The sequence below is a fragment of the Triticum dicoccoides genome, chromosome 1B, assembly GCF_002162155.2.
Source record: "Triticum dicoccoides isolate Atlit2015 ecotype Zavitan chromosome 1B, WEW_v2.0, whole genome shotgun sequence".
Classification (NCBI taxonomy): domain Eukaryota; kingdom Viridiplantae; phylum Streptophyta; class Magnoliopsida; order Poales; family Poaceae; genus Triticum; species Triticum dicoccoides.
The window spans coordinates 430,528,058-430,548,492 of NC_041381.1; the positions used below are offsets into that span (position 1 = coordinate 430,528,058).

The following is a 20,435-nucleotide window of genomic DNA, read 5'->3' on the forward strand; positions in this document are numbered from 1 at the left end:
ATACTTTAGGGGATAAAGTACGATTTCCGTCAGACTATTTGTTTATATTTCTGAGGTCTAGATTGAAGTGGAGGGAGCTATGTTGGTGCTGTTGTGGTATATATTATGTTTGGGTGATCATCTTCTAAAAATAAGATTTGTATAAGTTGAGGACAATCCTGTAAATCTCATTGAAGCTGTCTTCTTCACTACCAAAATTCGACACCCTTTTGACGATGCCATTAAACCACAATTGATCGTGCCTATTATGATTTATCTCGGAGGCATGATGATACCCTGCGCCTATACCTTGTAGTAACCTTCACTGATTCTATACTATATTCTTCTGCTTTGATGTATTGATGAATTATATGTACAATATCTTTCATGTTGCACTTCTCGTTCAGCAGTGTCAGTTTGACAGTTGAACACTGCTATTGCAAGTCTGATTACTGTTCTTGTTACTGTTGATCTTATAATTATTCTTATAGCTGTCATTGCACACTTTGTAGGTAAAAGACATAAATTTAACCATTGGTATGGATATGGTGCGGGGTGAAACTATAATACAGGATGTGAAAGGTCTCTCCGTTGAGATTCATAGATCATTGCGTGATCTGATGCACCAGTTGCCAGTGGTGGAGGCAGCAATTAAGGTAGCATACTTTCTCAGAATGAATCTTTACTTAAAATTCCATGGTCATAAGAAAAGTTACTATTTGCTTCTTCTTTTAATTGGAATGCCATTGTGATAGTCATTTTTCATCCACGTTGTGTCAGGTGGATGTTCTGAAAGCAGCATTATCCAATCGGGAATATGAAGTTATATCTGAATGTGCGGCGTCAAACTTTGCTGAGACACCACATATTGTGCCTGCTCTGGATGGTCCTCGAGATGGAACTTCCACATCGGAATCTCATGTTTCTGCAGCTTCTGTTTCTTCTGAAAGTATTCAGGACCTGTCCCAAGATACAGAAACATGGATAGCAAATAAATTCTCTGTTTCAATAAATCTGGTCGAGCTTTCTCTGCATTCAGGATCAACAAGGGATTCCCCTCTGGCTAGCGTGCAGGTACACATATTTAGCACTTCATTTCCATGTGCAGTCCCTCACTTTGAGTTTATCCATTTCTAGGACAAGTATTTCCGGACGGAGGGAGTATAATATAGTACCACCTGTAGTAGTATCACTGAAACTGCAGTGCCCATTCTTGCATTTTTTACTTAATTGAACTAGTATACATGATAATATAATATTCTGTTCTCAGGCAAGTGGTGCTTGGCTTCTCTATAAATCAAATACACGGGAGGAGACTTTCCTTTTCGCTACACTCAAAGGCTTTTCTGTTTTTGATGACCGCGAAGGAACAAAAGATGAGTTAAGGCTTGCCATTGGGAAATCAGCAACAGTCAGAGACACATCATCTGCCGATGGGTATGATAACCCTAATGAACTTGATTCAGGTGAACGAAGGATACAAAAGGATCTAGGCCTCGAGCCAATCCCCTCGATGCTCATTTTTGATGCTATCTTGCGAAAATCCTCGTCTTCTGTCTCCGTATGCGTTCAGCGACCCAAGTTTCTTGTGGCTCTTGACTTCTTACTAGCAATAGTCGAGTTCTTTGTGCCATCTGCTCGCAGCCTGTTATCCAATGATGAAGACAAGGACCTTCTACACATGATATCTCCAGTCGTGTTCACTGATAAAGTTTATTACCAGGAGCATTCAACTTTTAGTCTTTCACCTCAGAAACCTCTGATTGTTGATAATGAAAAATTTGAGCACTTTATCTATGACGGAAATGGTGGTAAATTATATTTGCGGGATAGAGAGGGGGAGATTCTTTCAAGCCCTAGTGCTGAAAGTTTCATCCATGTGCTCGGTGGTAAGACATTGCAATTTCGAAATGTCAAGATAGTGGTAACGTTCTATGCTTTCAATCTTTTTTGTTTCTACTTTCTTCTTTGCAATATACTTTTTGTTTCATTTTAAAATGCAATATGTTGCTGCAGAATGGTGAGTATCTGGACTCCTGTGTATCTCTTGGCAGTGATTGCTGGTACTCAGCATCAGAAGATGACCATGTCTACCTAGTAAGAGAAAATGCGCCCGAAAAGGAGGGCCTCCAGTCAATTCTTAATGAGGAAATTCCGGAAGGCATTGCTGAAAATGAAAGTTCTGACAGATCGACAGAATTCATAATTGAACTACAGGTATTGTTTTTCATATCTAGCCATGGCTGAGATAAACTTGGATTTTATGTTGTAGGCTCGAATCAGATGCTTTGATTCTTCAAAATCGTTTGTGAATGGTTTTGCTATTTTGTACATATCATCATCAAGATCCTGGATCTTGTTACAACAGTGCTTCCTTCTGGTAGTTCAGTAGCGGTTCCAGGTGGTTACTGGTGATAATAAGAAAAATGCTGCTCAAACAGGATATTTGGAGTTTTGAGTTGGTATCTTGCTTCATTTTTGTTTAAGGTCGAACTTCTATGCCCCACTAGGCACATATTTTTCCACTTGTTTTGCAATGGATTGCCAGGTGTTTAATGAGGCCTGCCAAAGCCGTTTGTGCCTTATTGTGGCAGTTCCACATTCTTTGCATGGAAATTTCTCTAAGCTACTAAGTCTGCAGTTCGCCAACATGTTAATGTAACTGGATAGCTCAAATACCTAATTTTAAATTCAAATTTAGCCATTGCTGAATCTGCAATCTTTTAACCCTGTGTGGCTATGCCAGTAACTGGTGTCCAGTGGTACTCAGTTGGTTATAACTGGGTGTGAATTTTGAAGCATTCATACATGATTCCGTTCATTGATTGTAATCTCACTTGAGCTTCTATCTTCTCAGGCTATTGGACCAGAGCTTACATTCTACAGCACATCAAGGAATGCTGGTGAAAATGTGGCGCTATCGACAAAGGTTATTCACGCCCGTACAGATGCATTTTGCAGGTTAAGTTTTTAGCGCCCCTAGGATAAATGTAGATCTCTCTCTTTTTTTTTAATCTTAGAACTGACCTAAACCATTCAGTAAAAATAGACTGAGATTAAGACCATATTATGTCATTTTAGTGGCCATTGGGAATGCATGTCTTTGCTTCCAGGGAGTGCATAATGCATTTCCAAATGCATGAAAGAAATAGCCATGAACACTGCATACACTATTATGTACAGCTGCAAAATTTCAATATCAAAATTTTCCATGGTCTTAATGTAGATGCGCTGTTATTTTTTGGGCACTGCACAGTATGGACTTCCTGAAATCTTGTCAATAAAGTAACAGTTGTCACAAATTAGCAATGGATGTCCGTTCTCAACAGCTGCACATTGCCTCCTTTCTTTTATAAATGAGAAATTTGAATATACAACTGCAAATTGGATGGAATGGATTATGCTGTTGCTCATAGCCAGATTGTGCACTTTATATAGATATCATATTTCCATCGTAGCAGAAAATAAATTGATAGTCAATTTCCAGAAAATTACTATATCACACCTTCTTATGGAGATTTCCCCCGCAATCCGGCATATGCCAAGGGTTGTTACCTAACTCCTCAGCATCTTAATGGCGCAATTTGAACTGCAACACATATTTATTCTAACTATTTGTTGTGCTGCAGGCTTGTAATGAAGGGCGACAGTATGGATATGAGTGGACACATACTTGGTTTAAAGATGGAGAGTAATGGCATCAGAGTCATAGAACCCTTTGACATGTCCATGAAATACTCAAATGCATCTGGAAAAACAAATTTGCATCTGCTGGTTTCTGAAATATATATGAATTTTTCCTTCAGTATTCTGAGACTATTTTTAGCTGTTCAGGAAGAAATTTCAGCATTTCTCAGGATGTCATCAAAGAAAATGTCAATGATGTGTTCTCAGTTCGATAAAGTTACAACTATGCAGGGTAAGACAGATGCTGATAGTCTTGTTATTGGATACTCCTAGTGTTTAGTCCACAGGCATCAAGTCTTACGGAATTTGACTTCGTTTGTAGGCAATGTGAAGGATGAAGTTTACTCTTTTTGGCGACCACGTGCTCCATCTGGATATGCCATTTTCGGCGATTTCCTCACCCCAATGTCTGTGATTATGTTTAGTACTTCTGTTTCTCTTATATTTGTCATTTGATGGGACGACTTTATTGAAATTGATCATTTGTTTCATCTTAGGAATGAACCCCCAACTAAAGGAGTCCTTGCTTTGAACACAAACGTTGCAAGAGTGAAAAGGCCTTTATCATATAAGCTAATCTGGCAATCTGGTTCTGCAACAAATGAACTTCATCATGACAACAAAGATACAAAAAGTAGTCTCTCTATGATTGACCAGCTATGCTCTGTTTGGTTACCTGTAGCGCCTGCCGGCTATGTTGCCTTGGGTTGTGTAGTTTCAGCTGGAACTGCTGAACCACCTTTGTCTGCAGTTTTTTGTTTAACTGCTTCCTTGATTTCTTCATGTGGTCTAAGGGATTGTATCGCACTGAGGTAAGATGAACAATACCTTCTTTTTATATTTATTGTGCGTCTATAGAAGATGCTAATCACACATTATATTTTTGTAGGGGTAATACTAATACGTCATTTTGGCGCGTTGATAATGCTTTTGGTACCTTTTTACCGGGGGATCCTGCTAATGTCAGTGTGCATCCAAATGCTTACGATCTTCGCCATATGCTATTCAATAGTGCGGATTCATCTTCGAAGAATAGCTCTAAAGGGAAAGATAATCGGAATGACGATGCCTCTCAGATAGAGAGATCAGCGTTGACTTCAGGTCGGCTGTTTGAAGCAGTAGCAAGCTTCAAACTTGTTTGGTCAAACGATGGAATGTCTGCGCCAAAAAAGCTCTCAGTATGGCGTCCAATGATGTCGGAAGGAATGTTTTACTTCGGGGACATCGCTCTTAACGGGTATATAATTGATATGATACACTTTTCATCTTCCAATTTTTTTTTGCGATATGCAATTTAAACATAACTCTTAATTTAGGTATGAACCTCCGAATTCAGCTGTTGTCCTTCGTGATACTGGTGAAGATACCTTCCTAAGAGCCCCAGAAAGTTATAAGATTGTTGGTCAAATTAAGAAGCACAGGGGTAGAGATGGTATATCATTTTATTATCCTCAAGCTCCACCTGGTTTTGTTGCTTTAGGATGTGTTGCATCTAAAGGTCCACCAACGAAAGAGGATTTCAGTATGCTAAGATGTATTAGAAGTGATATGGTGACGGGAGGTCAATTTTCTGAGGAAAGCGTATGGGACTCACGTGGCTCTAAAACATCTGAAAATTTTAGTTTATGGACTGTGGATGAGGATGCCGGTACATTTCTTGTTAGAAGTGAATTTCGTAAACCTCCAAGAAGACTCGCTCTGAAGCTTGCTGGCCCCCCTATATCTAGCAGTTCAGATAACATCATTATTGATGCTGTAATAAAAACGTTCTCTGCTGTTTCCTTTGATGATTATGGAGGAATGGTGAGTCTTGTCCAAGTTCACTTCAGCATCGACTGCTATCAATATTTGAGATGTTTAACTGTATGCAACGATCAGTGGCTTGTTCCTTTGTCTAAAGTTTGAGCTAGCTGTTTGTCTGGTGCTGATTTCCCACCAGTTGTTGGTTACTCTTTGTTCTCATATTAATTAACCTTTTCTTTTCAGATGGTGCCATTATTTGGTATATCTTTTGATGGTGTTGGATTTAGTTATCATGGGGGTCCTCACCATCTAAATGCAACTGTGAGTTTGTCGTTTGTGGCCAGATCTTATAATGACAAGTGTAATTCGTGGGAGCCCTTCATTGAACCAACAGATGGATTTCTTAGGTAACTCCCTCCAGGAATTAAATCCTGCAAGATACACATAATTCTTGTTGGTATCTTTCTTCTTTGCAACATACTTGTTTTCTGTAGTATTTTCTCAGCGTTTCAAGCTCAAGGCAAACTGTAGACCTTTTCTTTGTTGTGAAGTTTTATTACTCCCTCTGTAAACTGCAAAAACGTCTTATATTAGTGTACAGAGGTAGTATTTGGTAACTGTTTGAGCCTGAGCAAGAACAGGTTTGGTCTGGTTTACCTTCCATCAGGCCATATCACATTACCATATTAGAAAGTAGACACAGAAATCACAGACTAAATGCAGAACTGTTATGCTGCTCGCGGGCCCACACCAACAGCAGGTAAGATGCACAGTAGGATCGGTGCATGGAAAGGAAAGATGGTATTTGTTTCTTTTTGGTTCCATGAGTCAAATTTGATAAGATTATACTGATTGCGTTATATGTTCAGTTCAAGTTGTTACAGTCTCTGTCGCCTATAGAAGGGGAGGCCAAACAGTAGACTAGATTGTTCTAGCTGCCTTGCCGTAGCTTATAACAAGAGCAGATTGCTTTCGCTATGGTGTTTTCGACTTTGTAATTGGTATTCATTTTTCTCGCGTTTTTAGGTACCAGTATGATGTGAGTACACCAGGTTCTCCTGCGCAACTCCGTATTACCTCGACACGGGATCTGAATTTGAATGTGTCAGCTTCAAATACAAACATGTTATCACAAGCTTATCTTAGCTGGAGCAATATTACCCTTGGTGATGAATTATACAGGAAGGTAAATCGTTTCTGTTTTCTTCTGATTATGTAGCCGTTTCTCTTTTTGTGCTATCTTAGGCTATAATATTCTGCTATTTTGCCATCTGTTATGTTATAAGAACTTTTCTCACTTCTCTTATCTGTCCATCTGTCCACTCATTAAGTGTTGTTTAATTTCATGACCAGGAAACATCTTCCCCTACTCAGGGATCCATTCTTGATGTGCATCAGCGAAGGAACTATTATGTTATTCCACAAAACAAGCTTGGTCAAGACATATACGTAAGAACAACTGAATATAGGAGCTCAGATATTACTCTGTTGCCATCTGGGGATGATAGATCTATAAAAGTTCCAGCATCAAGGGATCTACTGGATTCTCATTTGAAAGGGAAATCTGCTAGGTTATATCGTCTGATGATAACTGCTATTATCGCAGATGCTGAGGCAAGTCTTTTCTTTTGCATTCCGTTATGTACTACTCCCTCCGTTCCTAAATATTTGTCATTCTAGAGATTTCAATAAGTGACTACATATGGAGCAAAATGAGTGAATCTACACTCTAAAATATGTCTATATACATCCGTATGTGGTAGTCCATTTGAAATCTCTAAAAAGACATAGTTAGGAACGGAGGGAGTAGTATTTGATGTTGTAGCTGAACATTCAATACATTTGCATGTTTGTGTGATGCTTATCTGTTCGCAAAATGGTACTGTAGATGTAAACTCTTCATCTACTTCATTTTTTTTTCTCATTAACATTTGGCCATTAGCAGCTGAATATATTATACTAGTATCTCACACTTAGAGAACAGTATGGCAGGACATACTTGCTAACAAAATGTTGTGTAAAGTTTACAAGGTTCTGCAGGAACCAAAGCACATCCGAAAATCCTAAACATCACAAGTAAATTGAAAGATGAAGGAAATACAAAGTATGTAAGTAACACACAACTAAAGCTGCAAGCAAAATGAGAATTTGGCATATTAGGTACGGAGGGAGAATATCTATTAACAACACCTCCTCCCATTAGCAATATAGTGTTACTGTTACACAAGAGCTATGACTTATGACCCTCATGGGCCAACACTTGGCCAGATGGGCCACATTGGTCAATTCATCCTATGCACATGTCATGCTCAATTCATATGCTAGACCTGTCCAAACACCAGGCTGTGCCAGAAAAACTCGGCCTTGTATGGCAAGAATCAAGTCTGGCCTCCCTGAAAAAGGTCAATCTCAAATGCTGAATAGTTATTATTCTTTGAATAGATAGCATTCTATTACCATTTCCTGAATTGGATATCAGCTGTAATTTTTTCTGTATATGAAATCGTTGTTTTATTTGGGCTCATGGGTGAACATCTAGCCTGAGTTGAAAATTTGGCCAGCCAGGGTTCCTTGAACAGCTCTAACATTCATGTGGTGCAATGTTAGTGCCAACCCAGTTACACTAAGTGGTTCCACCATTTCCCGACTGGTTACTGACCGTAAACTAAGTGGGCATAACTTGAAACTGATTTCGGTTGTACTCAGCAATGTGACTGGCGATGACCAGTTTGCAGGAAAAAATGTTCGAAGCTGTACCATTTCATACATGTTCTAGCCCACATTGTTTGACAAAAGAGTGAAGTCGAGTCTCCAGGTGCAGATAGCCAACTTAGGGAAACCCGAAAAGTCAGCTAGAAGCACTCACAACCTCGAGACACTATGTAGAGATTTGGACAATTCAGTGTCCAGACTTTCAGAAGACCAGCCAGCTATGGAGTTGCATGCGTTTATCAGCCAGTGATTGCAGGTTTAGATATGCTGATGATGGTTCCGTAGCGTCTTATATTACCATATGAAGATTGAATGGAAAATTCCCAGCATCACATTAGATTGTAGCGTTTTATATTACCATATGAAGATTGATTGGAAATTGCCCAGCATCACATTAGATGAGGAGATGCAGCCAACAAACATTGTATAGGCTTAATTTTAGTACGTTCGCATTTCAGGGCTCATCTGAAACGCCAGGATTCGGTTGAAATTTAGCTTGGCTAATGTGTTCACTTATTGTTTTGTTGGTGAAACTCATCTGAATGAGTACCATGTTTGTGGAGCATCGCATAAGATTTCTCTTCCTATATTGAATACCTCTTATGCTTCTCTTCTTTCAGTATATACTTATTTTATGCTTAAAAGTATCTAAACTTTCTTAATGGAATCATTTATTTCTTATGTCAAATGATGAAACTTGAATTAACTATCTGCTAAATAAATTGTAGCAACAGGCAAATTTCTACTCATTCTAGACATGTTTTTCCTTCACAGATCAATGCTGGTAAAGGGTTAGCAACTGGTGAGTATATGACAGCAGTGCGGCTCTATTCAGAAGGTAGTTCTATATCTGGTGTTCAGCAACAGAGTGCCCGTACTTGTGCTGCTGCTGGAGAAAGTTCTTCGCAAATCACAAGAAAAGTGACTTGGAATGAAATGTTTTTCTTCAAAGTCAATTCTGAGGTATGTGAACTGGGCACTCTTTCTTTGAGTATCCATGTCATTTATTCTCTTACTGTGGTCATTGCTTTAACATCCATATCTTCTGTTGACTACATATCAGGAGCATTATGTTCTGGAACTTGTTGTCCTTGATGCTGGTAGAGGTTTGTGGCTTTATTAACTACTAGAGTATCTTTTTTCGTGTTCCCTGCACTTGTTTATATTTTATCATGTCTTACCGACAGGTCAACCCGTTGGTATTTACTCCGCTCCACTGAAGCAAGTAGTGCAAAAGCTCCCTTCTGCCTCAAGTTCTGACTATGCAAAGTTTGAACTGACTTTAGGAGATCTTATGACAACCAAGGTAGTGGTGAGAACTGATATTCAAGGCTGTAGATTAGTCATTTGGTTTTTTGGAATAGAGTGCACAAGTAATATGCTTCTTTTTGTATTTAAATAAGATTGCTTAGCGTTAATATAATTATGCAGGAACATGAAATTCTTAAACCAAGTGGAAAAATAAGATTTGCGGTGCTTGTTTCTGGTAGGGCTACTGCTAAACAAGGAAGCAGAGCCAGTCCTAACAGAAGCAGGAGTGGATATATACAAATTAGTCCTTCCAAAGATGGCCCTTGGACAAACATGAAGTTGAACTATGCTGTGCCAGCAGCATGTTGGAGGTTTGGGGATTGTGTGATTGCTAGTGAAGCAACAGTCAAGGAGGGAAACAGATACGTTGGCATACGTTCCCTTGTGTCAATCACCAATACAACGGATTTTGCTATTGATTTGCGTCTAAAAGGAAGAGATTCTCAAAGTGAGGGGTCAGATGGCCAGTTAGAGAATTCTGATAAAGATGATCAAATAGAAGTTGGTGTGTTGGAGCCTGGTTCCACTGTTCCAGTTCCATTGTCAGGTCTCTCACATCCTGGTGTGCTTTATACATTGCAACTAAGACCGACCATTCATCATGAACTTGTGCAGCATTCCTGGAGTGATGTCCAGGAGAGGCGCAGTCAAACTGAGTTCCGGAATGAGCAGGTCCTAGATATATGTGTATCAGATCTGTATGAATCTGAAAACTTACTGTTCTGCTCACAGATAGATGGGTCTTCTAGTACTTGTCAAGGATTATGGTTTTGCTTGAGTATAGAAGCCAAGGAGATAGGCAAAGATGTCCGGACTGACCCAATATACGATTGGAGTATAATTATCAAATCCCCATTATCGTTGACATATTATCTTCCCGTTCCTGCACATTACACTGTTAGTGCCAGCCGCCTTGATGAGGAAGAGACGAGTTGCTCCCGGGGCGAGCTAAACCCTGGTGAGGTTGTGAAGGTTCAAAATGTTGATCCAAGAAATCCTTTGTACCTGTCCCTTGTTCCACATGGGGGTTGGGAATCAGTACATGTATGTATAATTTTGTTTTTGTTCCTAGCTGATGTTGTAGCTTTTTAGAAGTGTGAGTGTTGACATGTTTTTTCTCCAACCCCAAGGAGCCTGTTCCAATATCACATCCCACCGAAGTTCCTTCAAAATTCATTAATCTAAGAAGTTCTTTGTCAGGAAGGTGAGGATTCAAACATGGAAATATTTTGTGGATAATTTCATAGAACACTTTACATCTTTCTTTCTCTTGTAGAGTTGTGCAGATTATGCTTGAACAAAGCAGTGATAAGGACTATCTGATGGCAAGGGTTATCAGAATATATGTTCCGTATTGGATATCATTTGCAAGATTGCCTCCACTCACCTTGCAATTCATTGATATCACTGGAAGAAGAGACAAGAGACGCTATCTTGCGCGCCCACGTGCAGAAAAAAGTGATAAACTGCTCTATGGTATAGGACATGAAGAATTGGTCGACGGATACACCATAGCATCTGGGTTGAATTTTAAGGGTTTAGGTCTCTCAGCATGTGTCTCCAGAAATGGACAACAGTTAGGAGCTCTCAAAGAACTATCACCTCTTGCTGACATGGTTAGCTTGGATGCATTCATTTACATATATATTCTTTTTAACATCTTCGGTTCCTAAGATGATCTGTTTGTTTCTTTAGGATGGTACAGTTGATCTTTCTGCCCATGATAATGATGGAAAGTGCACACATCTATTTCTTTGCTCAAAGTTATGCTCGTACCAAGCTGTTCCAACAAAGGTAACTGAACGTTAACCTTTAACTTCATATGAAAATTGTTAATCAGTTAACTTCATGTCATAGTACAACAGGTTATCTATGTACGGCCATACACAACTTTTACAAACAGGGTTGGCCAAGATATGTTCATAAAACTTAGTGCTGGAGATGATCCGAAGGTCCTACATGCGTATGACAGGAGAGTCTCCTTTTTGTACTCTGAAGTGGGACCTGACAAACTGCAGGTACTACTTATCGATCGTAATGCTAGCTCCAGATTTATACATGAATTGCTCACGAAGCTTTATTCAAAACTAAACAAATCTTTTGCGACAGTTCTCTTTATGCTCTCTGGTTGTTCACGCAACATTTGAATTAACAGATGCTTACAACTTCCATTGGTCATTTTCATTTGCATCTCAGCGTCGTGTATATTGTTATGAAGAAAATACTTACATTAGAAGTTTTATGAAAGGTGGAGTATCTCGTACAATAATAACTAGAAAATACTTACATTAAAAGTTCTGTGAAAGGTGGAGAGTATCTCGTACAATAATAACTAGCACAATAGACTGTGCATATCTTATTCAAGGTTTTGCTCATCTAAGGGAACTAAGGAAAGTACAGTGGACCTGCTGGCCTTGTGCATCCTGTTCTCCTTTAGTCTTAGAATCCCATTTTATGGATCTTTCTTACTTCACTTGTGTAAACATTAGTTGTACTAAAAATGCAAATAGTATTATATATACACCTGCATTATCTTCGGAAAGAAAGTAACTGTAAAAAGCTCTGGATGTTCTCATTGGCTCTACTTTCCTCCAGATATGACAATTTCCTTTCATTTTATAATTTCCTGGTAGAATTATTATAAGGTGTATTTACAGTCATGAGCTATCTTATCTGAAGGTCCGATTGGAAGATACTGACTGGTGTCAGCCTCTGGATATAGTAAAAGAAGATACTATCGTAATAGCAATGAGAAAGCAGGACCGTACTCAGAAATTTGTGAAAGCTGAGATACGTGGTTATGAGGAGGGTTCAAGATTCCTGGTTGTATTCCGTTTGGAGCCCACAGATGGGCCGATCAGGTATGAAGTGATCTTACAATAGTTTGCAGGTACGAAACCCTCATCTCTCTAACTATGACAATGATATGACTGGTTTCAGGATCGAGAACCGGACAAGTAATGCAACTATTGGTACTCGCCAGTCTGGTTTAGGTGAAGATACTTGGATCCAAGTGAAACCACTTTCGACCAGAAAATATTCTTGGGATGATCCATATGGACAGAAAGCCGTTGATGTTAGCATACAGAAAGGAGATGTTACTAGTTTCCAGTATGTTGACCTTGAAAACCCTGTTGCAAGTTCCACCAGTTTCGGGGAGCACGGCGTCAAGTTCAACATAGTTGAGACTGCCGATGTCACAATATTGAGGTTCACCGATTACCAAAGAAGACAGGAGGGGTCACCTGAATCTGAACTGGTTGCATCTACGTTGATGCAAAATGAGACAGAGACAGGAGCTGGACCCTTGGAGCTTATTATTGAACTGGGAGTTGTTGGAGTCTCTTTGATTGATCATAAGCCAAGAGAGCTTTTGTACTTAAATCTGCAGAAGGTTTTCATCTCATACATGACTGGTTATGACTCTGGGACCACTAGCAGGTATACCTTCACATGCATATACTATTCGATCAAATTTTTGTTCATACACACATTTTTGCTGAAAATCAACATTGTTTTCTGAGCAAGAGTAACCATTTCTGTTTTGTGGGGATCCTGAGATACATTTCTTTCTTCCTTGTCTTGTATGTTATATAAGTCTGTTGGTTGAAGCTGCTCTTTTGTCTTTTGACAAAAAGAGATGACAAAGCCTGAAGTAGCATGTTTGAAATCTTGTTAAAAAGGTGCATATATTGCTTCATAGAAATGTTGGGCATCTAGGAGGTTTATTTGGTTTGTTGTCAATTTCTTATTTGTACTAGACCAGCTGCTTGATTTAGGCAAATCACAGCCCCTTTCAGCATTTGCAATGGTGAGTGGTTAGAGATAATGTTGCTTTGAAGCTCGCTCTACATATGCCTTCTATCCTAGCATTGCTTGTGCCACTGCTTTTTTCTGCTGACGAATATTTTTTTTTCAGATTTAAGTTGATCATAGGCCAGTTGCAACTCGATAATCAATTGCCGTTGTCCATAATGCCTGTTGTTTTGGCAACTGAGAGCATGCCTGATTCAAATCATCCTGTTTTCAAAGCGAACATTGCTGTAAGCAATGTAACTTCGAATGGTATTCAAGTCTACCCGCATGTCTATATACGGGTAATATTTGTGCTGCACAGTTTTTCGACAAACAAATCTATAAAGTACCAGCAATGCTAAAAGTGGACAATTTTCTCTCTTCTAGGTAACTGACCAAACATGGAGGTTGAATATTCATGAACCTATTGTTTGGGCACTGGTTGATTTCTACAACAATCTTCGCTTTACCGGCACCTCCAGCAGCTCAACTGTCACTGAAGTGGATCCTGAGATAAGAATAGAGTAAGCACCTATGTTATGTTGAAACTCAGTTTGCCACATAATTACGGCAGTAGCTTTAAGAATATTTCACTTATTTCTGAGATGGATACATCCTGTATTTGAGTTGTTTCTGTTACTAATATTTTACGGTTTTACGTACTGAGTTGTTCACCAGTATAATAGCTGAAACTTCGAAGTTGTGGACTAGCACTACATTTGTTATCTTGCTCAATTTCTAATTTCGGGATTGGTTTCCGCGTATCCTGTAGTTATAGCAGGCAATACATTACATACTACATTATTAGGACTCTAAAACTTTATTATTTTGAGTAACTAGTTAAATAGTGACCATGGAAGTTAAATGCTCATGCATTTCTATAGGAACTGTTTTTATTGCATAATTTGTTTAAACTCTTGTGTTATCATAGTTCCTAACTTTGTGCAAATAAAACAAATCTCAAAATATATGTCAATCAAATTGACTAATCAGAATGGCGTGCTACATCTATCTACTACATAGAATGTATGACAATCGTGGTAATTAATTTCTTGGCAACTTAAGTAGTTGTTTGGATATAAAGAATTAGAGGTGAGATTTTGGCAAACCAGTTTTTGTTAGTTTTTCTGTTAAGGTAGGTTTATACTATTCCTTGTTTGGATGTGAAAATAAGAGGGCCACCGTCTATAACTTCTGCTGGCCACACACACTAAATTGATGGCCCGAATTCTATTCTATCAACCTTCTGTTCATCATCCTCGGCCGTGGGACTAGCCCTAAAATCCAGTACGATGCTGCGTTATGATTGCAGTCCTGGAAGCCAGAGGTCGAAGTGAACATATAGATGATGATAAGCCACAGGTACAGGTGGTGACCATGTGGGAGGTAACCTGCATGGTCCTGGCGGCACAAGGAGTCAACTGCAACAAGGTGGTAGCCCAGTTCGGCTCTCAGCGCAGACACAATGCTTCTGGACCGCATTGCACGGCTCACCTCCCGCCCACCACATCGCTTCCTCCGCCGCGGCATCTTCGTCAAGCTCTATGTCACTCCAGCTGAGGTGCCCATGGTGGTCTCGTTTTCGCCGCCGGCAGAGATCTGTACCAAGAGATGCCCGTGGTGGCCTTGTCGAGCTCTTGTGGCTGCCGGCAGAGTTCACCATGTAGTAATCGTCGCCATGCGCGCCCTGCCTGCCGTGGTCACTCCCACCTCTCCATGCGCGCCCTGCCTGCCGTGGACACTCCCACCTCTCCATCCCATACGGTGACGGTCATGTCCGAGCACCAGCAGCGAGCTTGTGCATGGAGAGGACGTCACGGCGCGACGCCTCAACACGTCTCTCTCCAACGACTTCATGGCAGCCGTATAGAAAACCAGATTATGCAAAAATGCCAATTAGTCGTTTTTCTAAAAGCTGGGTTGTCGGGCTTCTGTAAAACTTGGTTTTCTATCCATGAAGCGGCTAGACAATTCAAACAAGAATTTAGGTTGTTACACCAGAATCGAGGTTAACGAGAACTAGCTTCCTACAATCCTGGTATCCAAACCCTAAGAGTTAATCTCTGAGGGTGAATGGACCACCACCAACTCAGATATTTACAAGAGCAAAGATAAAGAACCATGTGAACATCATCATGTTCTAGTATCAAACTAATGCAGAATAAACATCATGAGCATAATATGTGCATACATTTTGAGTTTCCAATAAATTTATGACAACAACTTTTTAGACAGCAAATTAATTTGAAGTCGCAAAATAGAAATAATGCATGTAGGCTAAACTGGTCCAAATTAGATCACATGTTTGACATTGCTGAAGCAATCAAAGTATCAAACTCATAGTGGCCTGACAAGTGCTATAGAGCCCACTTTGTTCTAATGTGCTATTATTACCCTGCTACCGCTATTGCATCCGCTACAAGTGATATTTAAGTATTAGCACTTCCATCCAGATAGATGCAGCCCCTTTTTTTAAGTACTAGAGCACAATTTAAGATGGCATTTCAAAGAATGATTGTACATTAGCTTTTTTCAGCTTAATATATTATATCCGCTTGTCAGATATTGTTGGTCATGTGATACTTGGAAATGTATGATATGGGGTATTTAAGATGAGCAAATAATCCTATGTCCTGCAAAACTGTTGCTTAGCTTCCATATATGATTTTTTTTGTAGGAATTTCCATACATGATATTAAACATTCCATGTGTTGCGACCTATATTTAAGCTATTTTATTTTATGTATTTCTGATGGGATATCAATGTATAGGCAAAAAAGATATACTCTAGAAACGTCTTATATTGTGATACAGAGGGAGTATGACGTATTGTGCGCATCCTACAAAGATTTGCAGGAATTTTCACATCTCATTTGGCTTAACAGTGTATTGTTGTCCTATTGATTTCCGTTTCTCTTGTTCGTTTTTATTCCAGCCTTATTATTTTGGTTTCTCTCAGTAGAAAGTGTTCTGGAATTCGGTAATTTTGTTGTTGTGCTAAGTAAACACTGCTGTATTATATGTGTTCGTTCAAGTTTCCACTAGTACCACAAAAGTCAAAACATATATGATACTCCCTCCGTTCCATAATGTAGTGCCTATAGATTTTTGCAAAAGTCAAACATTACAAACTTTGACCATATCTACAGAGAAAAGTAGGTACATCTAGAATACCAAATGGACATCACTGGATACATCGCGAGTTATATTTTCAGAATGTATATGTTTGATATTGTAGATGTAGATAGTTTTTTCTATACACTTGGTCAAAGTTGGCAAAGTTTGACTTTCACAAAAATCTATAGGCACTACATTGTGGAATGGAGGGAGTAACAATTTGTGTTTAGAAAAGTTACACAGGTTAAGTTGAGCATGTTTCATTTATTGTGTTAAATTTATGAAAGCGTTGACTTTTACTACTAACATTTTTGAACAGAAGTTAGCTGGGTATGACATAATATTTTAAAATTTCAGGCTTGTTGATATTTCAGAGATAAGGCTTAAAATATCTCTAGAAACTGCACCTACTCAAAGGCCACGTGGTGTCCTTGGTATTTGGAGTCCTGTCCTATCGGCTGTGGGCAATGCACTCAAGATTCAGGTAGCTGAACATTATTTATTGGCAAATCATGTTGGGACCAGATCAAAATTAACTTATATACTCAAGATCATGTTTCTTGTCCAATGCTCACCTAACTTAGTTGATATGTACCGTGGTCCACATCAGGGTAACTACTGTTCAGAGGAAAGCTAGACATACTTCAGTACTACTATTTTAATTTTATTTGAACTCTTCCCTAACTAATAAATCTCTAGGTGCATGGAAAAGAGCTCAAACCAATAAGTGATCATTTCTATCTTGAATTGATTCATAACTTAATCGGACTGCTGAAGTAGCTCTGTGCACATTACTATTGGAAACTGTTGAGCATGTTTGTTTCTGAATTATGAACTGTGAGATATATTTCGGTCTTATTAACAGTAATTTTATACTGTGTTGTTTGCTTTAGGTGCATCTTAGGAAGGTAATGCACAAAAGCCGGTTTATGCGAAAGAGCGCAATTGTCCCTGCTATTGTTAACCGAATCAAAAGAGACCTCATCCACAATCCTCTGCACCTTATATTTTCTGTGGATTTTCTTGGAGTGACAAAATCAACTTTGTCATCACTCAGTAAAGGATTTGCAGAGCTCTCTACTGATGGGCAATTTCTTCAACTGAGATCAAAGCAGGTAAAATTGCGTGTTTTAGTATATTCTTGTTTATGTACTCCACCAGGCATTTCAAGTTGAGTATGATTCAGGGTTGGTCAAGGAGAATCACTGGCGTTGGTGATGGACTAGTTCAAGGGACTGAAGCATTTGCTCAGGGTTTGGCTTTTGGGGTTTCGGGTGTTTTAAGAAAGCCAGTTGAGAGTGCCAGGCAGTATGGTGTTATTGGCATTGCACATGGTCTTGGTCGTGCCTTTGTGGGGTGCATTGTTCAACCTTTGAGTGGTGCCCTGGATTTTTTCTCCTTGACAGTTGATGGAATCAGTGCCAGCTTTATAAAGTGTGTGAATATTCTGAATAACAAATTTGTTCCTCAGCGGATTAGAGATCCTCGTGCTATTCATCGAGATGGTGTGATAAGAGAGTATGACAGTTTAGAAGCTGCTGGCCAGGTGCATTGCTTTTTCATATTTGTTCGTCATTTTTACTTTGGTGATTTATTTTAATAGAAGAGAGCTTGAGTGATGTAAAGAGCGAAATATAATAAATGGACTACAATTTTGTCAAAACATACTACTATCTCTAGCAAACAGGCGATGTCCTGTGATCCAAGCAATCAAAGTACGTTAACTCAAACCATAGAGTATTTTCATAATATTAAAAATGGATGGTCAAAGTTGTGTTTGGTGGTATGTGTCAATTGAAAACAAGACATGAATTTAATATAACAGTGTCAATCATTATAGATCTGGTTTCACTGAGATAAAAGGCCCCCTTTCTTTGATTTTGCACTCACATTAAGTTTCTAACCAAGCCAGCATGCATGGCTTTGCGACGATGCTATTAATATGTTGTACACTAATGTTTTGTTACTCCATTCTTCAGATGACCCTTTACCTGGCAGAAGCTAGCAGATATTTTGCATGCACAGACTTATTTCGAGAACCTTCTAAGTATGCATGGTCTGATTACTACGAAGATCATTTTATTGTGCCAAACCAGAGGATTGCTTTAGTAACCAACAAGAGGGTGATACTCCTTCAGGTAATGCTTCTTTTTATCTGATTCTCTTAGTACATTCCTCTAAATTTTGACTAAACTTGTCCTTTTATTAGTGCTTGGATCTAGATAAAATGGACAGGAAACCTTCCAAAATACTTTGGGATGTCCCTTGGGAAGAAGTACTTGCATTGGAACTTGCAAAAGCTGGGTATCAGAGGCCTTCACATGTAATCATACATCTGAAGAACTTTAGGAGGTCTGAGAACTTTGTAAGGCTTATAAAGTGCAGTGTTGATGAAGAACGGGAAGCTCAGGCTGTTCTACTTTGTTCTTCAATACGAAAAATGTGGAGATCTCACCAGACAGGCACGAAAGTTGTACCCTTGAAGGTTCCTTCTGGCCAGCGCCCTGTATATTTTGCATCAGATGATGATAGAAGGGAATCCCAGAGTCCTGCTAGGCCTTTGCTAAGCTCAAGAGGAGCGTCCAGTAATATTGAGCATCGACTTATAAACCACACAGTTAACTTCCAGAAAATGTGGAGTAGTGAACAAGAAGTTCGGAGCCGGTGTAAACTACTTGGGAAGCAGGTAAGTTGGCTGAATTCTTCATAGAGATCAAAAGAAGTTCGGAGCTGGTGTACTGAGGTAACCACAATCATGAATTTATATTCCAGGTTGCAGACGATGGAAGGATTTTTAGCATCTGGAGACCCCTATGCCCTAGTGGGTATGAAACTATACTTGTATCCATCTAATATACCTATTTTCTGCACTGATGCTCAAAGTATAGAACCGCTTATTTGTAGGTATGTCTCAATTGGAGATGTCGCTCATGTTGGCATCCATCCACCACATTTTGCTGCTATCTACAAGAATGTTAACGACAATTTTGTGCTTCCTCTTGGCTATGACCTGGTCAGTGTTCAGTGAAACATTTTCTATTTCATTCTGTAAGGTTGACAGGACATCAACTAAATGTCCTAGACCTGTCTGCTTGATACTTCTAGTCAGCTTTGAGATTGCACTGTAGTATATAGTGTTTTGGCTATGCAAAACTGATTTCAGTTTTTGTTTTATCGTGCACACAGGTTTGGAGAAATTGCGCCGAGGATTACAGGAGCCCTGTATCATTATGGCAACCAAGGCCACCTGAGGGATACGTGGCTCTGGGATGTGTGGCTGTTTCTGCTTTCGAAGAGCCCCCTCTTGATTGCGCCTTTTGCGTGAATGAGAGATTTGCGGAGGATGCAGTGTTTGAGGATCAGATAGTATGGGCTTCCTCAGATGCTTACCCATGGGGATGCTACATTTACCAAGTTCAGAGCAGTTCGCTGCAATTCATGGCACTCCGTCTTCCAAAAGAGCAGTCTGAGCAGAAGCCTAAGAAGATCTTGGAGGCCTATCTCCAGCGAGCATCAGATTAATGATCCTATGAGGCGAAGCAGACTTGCCATGCATCAGAGACATCAGGAGCGGTATGTATAATACTCCCTCCATCCCGACACTATGATAGTGTCAAAAATGATCTTACATTTGGGACGGAGGGAGTATAATATATGAAAATGAGAAACTTTGCTATGCAATGCAAAAGAGAAGACCCAGCAATCTTGCGCAAGATAGTTTGTCTCGGATATGAAATATTTTTGTACAGTTTTGGTCGGCATTATGTTATTGAGCATGGCATTTTTGCGGGGAGAGATAATGTGCTAGCTTGGCTTTGTTTTTTGGCTGTTGCTGGGATTTGTATTTCTGCTTGATGCTTGTCAATACCGGCTAGAGTGTAAACTAGTAGAGGGGGGAATGGCTGTAAGTGTACATTTTGTAACACGTTGTTATAGTGCTCTTTCTGCTGTGGTGCTGTTGCTATTTGCAGTTCTGCTTGATGCTGTCAAAACTAGCCAACTGAACAAGACAAATGTAGAGCTCCTGCCCTGCCTCAAGCTTGTATTTACCATCTTTTGTGCAGACCGCCAGAGCAGGAGCTCCTCGCGCT

The 20,435-nt window shown here is 39.5% G+C and overlaps 1 protein-coding gene across 1 annotated transcript in view; it reads left to right on the forward strand.

The window, feature by feature from the left end:
- Positions 1-20,322, forward strand: part of LOC119339338 — a 32,939-nt gene extending 12,617 nt beyond the window's left edge. Inside the window, exons 30-62 of the mRNA XM_037611443.1 lie at positions 492-635; positions 760-1,053; positions 1,250-1,903; positions 1,996-2,196; positions 2,837-2,940; positions 3,609-3,898; positions 3,989-4,073; positions 4,164-4,478; positions 4,556-4,903; positions 4,983-5,469; positions 5,653-5,816; positions 6,436-6,595; positions 6,763-7,023; positions 8,896-9,084; positions 9,185-9,227; positions 9,309-9,427; positions 9,553-10,476; positions 10,563-10,636; positions 10,709-11,048; positions 11,128-11,226; positions 11,298-11,450; positions 12,112-12,293; positions 12,373-12,873; positions 13,352-13,529; positions 13,615-13,751; positions 16,702-16,828; positions 17,238-17,459; positions 17,531-17,890; positions 18,324-18,482; positions 18,554-19,030; positions 19,117-19,169; positions 19,249-19,357; positions 19,531-20,322. Coding sequence (XP_037467340.1) covers positions 492-635; positions 760-1,053; positions 1,250-1,903; positions 1,996-2,196; positions 2,837-2,940; positions 3,609-3,898; positions 3,989-4,073; positions 4,164-4,478; positions 4,556-4,903; positions 4,983-5,469; positions 5,653-5,816; positions 6,436-6,595; positions 6,763-7,023; positions 8,896-9,084; positions 9,185-9,227; positions 9,309-9,427; positions 9,553-10,476; positions 10,563-10,636; positions 10,709-11,048; positions 11,128-11,226; positions 11,298-11,450; positions 12,112-12,293; positions 12,373-12,873; positions 13,352-13,529; positions 13,615-13,751; positions 16,702-16,828; positions 17,238-17,459; positions 17,531-17,890; positions 18,324-18,482; positions 18,554-19,030; positions 19,117-19,169; positions 19,249-19,357; positions 19,531-19,866 — 8,289 coding nt within the window. The 3' untranslated portion in view covers positions 19,867-20,322. The remainder of the gene's footprint in view (positions 1-491; positions 636-759; positions 1,054-1,249; positions 1,904-1,995; positions 2,197-2,836; positions 2,941-3,608; positions 3,899-3,988; positions 4,074-4,163; positions 4,479-4,555; positions 4,904-4,982; positions 5,470-5,652; positions 5,817-6,435; positions 6,596-6,762; positions 7,024-8,895; positions 9,085-9,184; positions 9,228-9,308; positions 9,428-9,552; positions 10,477-10,562; positions 10,637-10,708; positions 11,049-11,127; positions 11,227-11,297; positions 11,451-12,111; positions 12,294-12,372; positions 12,874-13,351; positions 13,530-13,614; positions 13,752-16,701; positions 16,829-17,237; positions 17,460-17,530; positions 17,891-18,323; positions 18,483-18,553; positions 19,031-19,116; positions 19,170-19,248; positions 19,358-19,530) is intronic.
- The last annotated feature ends 113 nt before the right edge of the window (positions 20,323-20,435 follow it).